The sequence below is a fragment of the Lutjanus erythropterus genome, chromosome 19 (genome assembly GCF_056507025.1).
Source record: "Lutjanus erythropterus isolate fLutEry1 chromosome 19, fLutEry1.hap2, whole genome shotgun sequence".
Lineage (NCBI taxonomy): Eukaryota > Metazoa > Chordata > Actinopteri > Lutjaniformes > Lutjanidae > Lutjanus > Lutjanus erythropterus.
Genome location: NC_139335.1, coordinates 3363839 through 3369838, shown reverse-complemented (window position 1 = coordinate 3369838; position 6000 = coordinate 3363839). Strand labels below are relative to the sequence as shown.

Sequence of the window (6000 nt, the reverse complement as noted above, 5' to 3'; positions counted from 1 at the left end):
GCTTCAGAAACACTTTGAACAACACAAACACGTCGACCGCGAGCCAAGTGGAAGACAAGCTACACGTGGTTAAGATCGCTTGGTATAAAATAGATTTTTTTTTAAATATTACAAAGGTAAAATTTGAAATGGTCAGACATGATGAACAGAGAGCCGAAGTCACACAGGACGGTCCAGGATCTGTTCCACGGCTACAGCCTGAGATTCAAATGACACTTGTACAGGGGCAAGTAAATTTCTTAAAAAACATTCATGTTGGAACCTGACATGGTGGATTGCATTGTGAGATTTTGCTCTGTTATTACAGATATTTGTTTTTATCCAAAAACAAGCATTGGTCCAACAATTAATGATAAGATGTTGAAGAGCATTAAGTCACTTTTCGTTTTTGTAGGAATGGTTCAAAATTAGGTGTGCAAACTGGAACTGAACCTATTTATCTGCTATGTTAGAAAAAGTTAATGGAAGCTGTCGTATTTTAGGCAACCAAAGTAAATCTTTAACTTCAAATTCTGATTTCAAGTTTGACTAAACTTCAGTGGAACAGATGCTGGACAGGAAGTGACGTCAGGCTCTCTGTAATATCAAAAAGATAAAACTTCATGTTACAATATTAGTGTATAACAAGAATCATAATAATCTGCTGAGGAGTTTTTCCTCACAGTGGGCTGATAATACACCGCTGGTCCAACTTTTGTCTCCGTTTGGTTCATGTTTGATAAGACGCAACGACACAAGCACTTAAAACGGTTCAAAAAGGGAATCCGTCTGTACAGAAACCAGATTCTGTTAGAAATGTGAGTGAAGGACCTTGTAGAGGAAGCACAGTGGAGGTTAAGTGCTGGTGTTCAGGCTGAGAAACAAGACGACGAGTGTTTGACTTTCACTCCTCTGACTGTGTCCATCATGTTCAGAGTAGAAGGTAAACACTGGTGAGGAAATCTCTCCATCGACCCTCCTATTCTCGTTGTTTTCTCTTTGTCTGTTTCACTTCCTGAGGTTGAGGGTGAGCAATTTTTATTTTGGGGTGTTTATGCAAAGTCTTTAGTCCAACATGGCGTCGAGCTGGTCAGCCAGGTCGTCAAACATGTTGCCGATGTCGTCCAGAATGGTCCCTGCAGACTTCACTGTGTTTGATATACTGCAGAGAAAACACGACAAACAAAAAATATTAATTTAACAATACTGACAAACAGTTTTTGAGATGTTAATCTCTGATGTTCTGTCCTCAGAAACGTTTTCCTCTGACAGTCTCACCTTTCTGTGTTGTCCTCCAGGTTCAGTTTTCTCTCCACGGCCTTCAAAGCTGCTTCCAGAGACGTGCTGGTCTGATCCAGTCTCTGTTGGACCACCTCTGTCCCAGAGGATGACTCGGGGACTTGACCCGGACCCACCATGCACACCTGAGGCCTTGCTGCTGTCAGAGATGGACTCTGAGGGGCCTGAGGGACTGGAGCTGGAGCTGGAGCTGGAGCCGGAACTGGAGCCAAGGGCCCGTGAGCCGGAGAGGACGGAGAGGTGAAGGCCACACTTTGAACCACAGTGACGGTCACTGATGGAGAGGAAAGTCCAGCTGCTGAGGACACAACAACAGGTCAGCAACAAGCTATGATTCAAGTCTAACAAGTCCCAGTTCAAGTCCCAAGTCAAATCAATGAGTATCAAGTCAAGAGCAAAAGTCCCAAGTAAAATCCAACAAGTACTAAGTAAAAAGTACCAAATCAAGGGCAACAAGTTTTAACCCTAGATCAACAAGTCCCAATTCAAGAGTAGAAAGTCCCAGTACAAAAGCAAGTCCCAAATCCAACAAGTACGAAATTGAGACCAAAAAGTCTATTTCAAAATCAAAACCCACTAGTCCCATGTTAAGAGTAACACGTACCAAGAAAAGACCGAGGCCAAGAGCAACATGTCCCATATCAGGTTCCAAGTCATGTCCCACACCAAGACCAACATTTCCATAATGTAATATAAATAAAGACAAGTCCCAAATCAAGTCTTGAGTCAAGAGCAAGTTGCAAATCGAAAGCTGCAAGTTCTGAGTCAAGGCCTAAGTTTCAGAGTTTAATGGACATGGAATAGAAACCTGTTTGCCTCCAGATATTGGGAATATTTAGATTGTTGGTGCATGTTATTAATTTAAACCTGCTCTTTCATAACTGATTTTTGTGGACTTGATGTTTGATAGAGTAGAATTTGTCTTTGGTTCAGGTGAAGTGGAAGTTAAGTCAATACTAGTGAGTCCACTTTTCTAAAGATGGAGAATTTTCTTGCTGCTGCTGAAGAAACACTTTAGTATTAAATACTGTATTTTTGTTACTTCCTGTGTGTAAATTCAACACTTAATCAAGGCTGATAAATTATTTAATTATGTATTTCTTCAAATAAACATAAAACCACTAAAATACTGTTAGTATCTCACCTTGAGCTGCCAGCAGACTGTGCCGGACAGGTTTTGGGGCAACAGCAGGAGGTTTAGGTGAGAGTGGAGGTTTGATGGGGGATCCTGTAGCCGGACTGGCTGGCCTCTCCAGACTGGCCTCACTGATCCTCAGACTAACCTCCTCTTGGCTCTGGGATGGAGGCCTGCTGCTGCCGGACTCTGACCCAGCTGCCCCTGCTCCCTCTCTGCTGGGGGAGCCTCCTCCCTGCTCCTTGTCTTTGGGTTTGTGTCGGCGCTTCACTGTGTCTGACTCCTTCAGATTAAACTCGGGCACGTCCAGGTTCTTGGCCGCTGGTTTCTCTGGGGGCTCCAGCACAGCCTCGGCCCTGGGCGGCCCCGGAGCTTTGGGTCTCTGTTTGATAGTTAGGTTGCCCTCCTCAGCAAAGGGGATGCACTCGCTGGAGCTGTTCTGAGGGGACGAAGAGCCCTCCAGTCGACCTTTTGATTCTTCTTCCTCAGAGTCAGACTTCACCCCTCGATCTGGCTCGATGCTGCTGGTTTGGGTGGGAATGCACTCACTCTGCACCCTCCTCCTCACCGCAGCAGCCTCTCTGGGCTCCTGCCCTGCAGAGTTGAGGGAGGGGGGAGGCAACTCCTGCTTGACAAGGTCTGGTTTAGGTCCTGGGGAGTTCCTCCCCTCTGTCCTACCTTCCAAAGACGCTGCGATACTCCTCACGCTCACTGGACTGTCTGTTGTTGCCCCACCAGCAGACGATGATGTGCTGCTGTCACTCAGCTCCCCGCTGGTGGTGCTGCTCACTGAGCTCAGCCTCTTTGGAGGAGGAGGAGGGGGACCCTTCTTTCGGGCACGCACTGCAAAGGACTGACTGCGTCCCACATTGCCATTCTTCTCTGGACTCGACTGTAATCGAGCCAGCTGGCTGCGACCCGGTTTGCGGGTCAAGGTGGCATAGGATGACAGGTTTCCAGAGGGAAATGCCAAGTCCTCGTCGTCCTCATCAGGCTCTCCATCTGACAGAGCATAGCGGGTTTTGTTCTGGGTGCGTTTCTTGGGTGGCGTCAGGGTGTTGGTGTGGTCCTCAGGTCTGGGAGATGAGCTCAGGTCTGTGGAGCCACAGTGAGAATGCAGGTAGCTGAACCCTTTCAATGCTGGGGAGCCATGAGGTGAGGGGCCACGAGACCCAGACAGTTTAGGCTTGGCTGGGATTGCCGGGTACTTAAATACAGTTGCCGTGCCCAAAGGCACCTGCTTGGGCAGTGGCTGCTGCTGCAGAGGCCTCTGGTCCCAGCCCTCAGGAAGGTTTCTCTCCTTGGCAGGGCTGCCGTCCAGGCTCTCCTGGGACCAGCTGTGGGGGGTGATGGAAGCTGTGGGAGGCTCCTGGGAGCGTCCAGAGCCTCTGGACCGGGTGTCGATGCTCTCCTGGCTCTGGGACATTCCCACTGCGTTCTTGATGGCAAAGCCTTCCTCACACCCTCCATAGTGGCTGGCCATGGCGGTCTGCAGCTCAGTGCTCAACTCGCTGTCCTGGAAGGTCAGCATCTTTGGAGTGTGAGGAGAAGAGCATTCACCTGAGGAGTCGGGCGGCTCAATGGTGACCAGGTGCAGGGCTCCGGGGGCTTTGCGACGCAGAGTGCCTTGGCCTGATTCAGCCTGAAGGATCGCCCTCTGGATGTCACACAGCTTCTTCACTGCCAGCATCAGCTTCTTCTGGTGGCCTGGAGGGAAAATTCAACCATCATACCAAAGTATATGTTCACATTGTGGCATTTTTTCACAATGACTGATGGGACCAGTGTTTTTTAATGTGCCCTCACCCAGCTTGGTGATGCCGATCTCCTGCAGATCCTCCCACGTGAGGTCTTTGACGATGCTGATGGAGTCGTAGCCATTTTCAGAGAGTTTTTTGTGGTACTGTGGGAGGCCGATGGCACTGAGCCACTCACCCAAATCAGACTGTGAGAAAGAACGGATCACTCAGATCAAATAGTACCACAGTGTTTAGAAGTCAGTGTATTCAGCAGGAGTCTTACTGGGATGTACTCAGGCAGCCACTCAGGGATGTTCAGGTTGTTAATTTCGATGGAGATTTTCTTGCGGTGGCCTGGTTTGGTCACTCCGATGGCAGTCAGATCCTGCAAACACAAGACGAAAGACACCAGTGAGTCAGTCAGCACATTACTCTTGCTATAGGATGTAAGAGTTTTACAAAGTTTTACAATCAAGATACTGTACCTTTGGCCCTATTCATAGCACATGGTCTTAATTGCAAGGCACAAATGAATTTAGTGTGTGTCCAGCTCCACTTTTGCTAGTTAAATGGTATGTAATCTGGGCGCAAAGTAAGGTGCAAGGTGCAGAGGCCTTGTATCAACCTTTTGATAAATGCTGCACAAACCAACAGGTCCAATTCTGTTTTAATACTTGAGTCTTTACTCACCTCAGGAGTCATCCTGCTGATGGTTGGAACATCATAACCAGCACTGATGAAGTTCCCAGTGTACTGCTCCAGCTGGAAGTCACTCAGCCATTGATAGATGGCCTCTGCATCCTACAACACACACAAAGGACAAACAAACTCTGTCAAACTGCGCTGCTCATGTAAAAATGTGTCAAGGAAAAGAACCAGAAACTGTAAACTTGTTATGTTCAACCTTTGCTTGACTCCATGATGAAAATAAATCTTCTTCAAACGCTGAACAGAACTGTGTGCAGTTTGTGAAGAAATGTTCAGAATCGTCATTTTATCACCACCTCAAACAGAGTGTTTGCACCAACAAAATGGTTTAATCAATAACCCAGATGCCTGTCCAAATTGGACGTTCTTAGATGTAAACAACAGAATGGATTACACACTGAATATTTAAGAGTATTTTAGGATGTCTGAGGCACAGAAACATTAAGAAAAACGTGGAAGCTGGTAAAACCTGCACAGAAGGACTTGCTGAGCAAGAAATGGTGTGACATTTTGAGAAACTAAGGTTAACAGGTGGTGAAGATTTATTCAAGGGTTTTACATTTTGGAAATTTGAATATATAAAGACTAACAAAGACTAAGGATTTCAAGTCTGATAATCAACTTTTTGAATCAAAATGCTGATCTGCCATGAACAAAAACAATTTAAACATCCCTCTACAACCAGTTTATAAACAAAGTCAATTGATGAGAAACTAGTTTGTTATTCTTACAAACTTCATAACTGGTTGACCAAAATTGAGGAAAAAATTTTGAGCAAAGTTGTGAACAAGTCAGAAACATAGTTTACAATTGTTATCTCCAACATGGCCGACCTCTAGATTGATGACATTCCCTGAAAATGTTATCGACCAGCCAAGTGTCTATAGATCGAAAAAGAAAGTGATGAATAAAACAACAGACAGTATAAAGTAAAAAGTTTAAGTGATCTTTACCTTCCCCTCCAGCAGCTGCTGAGGACGAACAAACTGCTGGGAGAAACTCTGCTCTGCAGCTCTCTGCACCGTCACCGTCTGCCTCCGAGGAGTCCCACCTGCTGTGAAGTAATAACATCTTAGAAATTCTGATTGTCAATATTCTAAAGAAAGTTATAATACAATACAAGTTCTATGAAAAAACAGT

At 46.0% G+C, this 6000-nt stretch overlaps 1 protein-coding gene across 5 annotated transcripts in view; it reads right to left on the bottom strand.

Annotated features, from left to right (window-relative positions):
• Positions 1-566: 566 nt before the first annotated feature.
• caskin2b (CASK interacting protein 2b) overlaps positions 567-6000 on the bottom strand; it is a 55281-nt gene continuing 49847 nt past the window's right edge. For 3 of the 5 annotated variants that reach the window (XM_084745035.1, XM_084745038.1, XM_084745039.1), the window contains 7 exons: positions 5814-5914; positions 4843-4953; positions 4436-4537; positions 4220-4358; positions 2423-4120; positions 1258-1576; positions 567-1141 (listed from right to left, as the gene is read on the bottom strand). In XM_084745035.1, the coding sequence (XP_084601161.1) occupies positions 1045-1141; positions 1258-1576; positions 2423-4120; positions 4220-4358; positions 4436-4537; positions 4843-4953; positions 5814-5914 (2567 nt within the window). In that variant the 3' untranslated portion in view covers positions 567-1044. The remainder of the gene's footprint in view (positions 1142-1257; positions 1577-2422; positions 4121-4219; positions 4359-4435; positions 4538-4842; positions 4954-5813; positions 5915-6000) is intronic. The other 2 variants (XM_084745036.1, XM_084745037.1) reach the window with 2 other exon arrangements.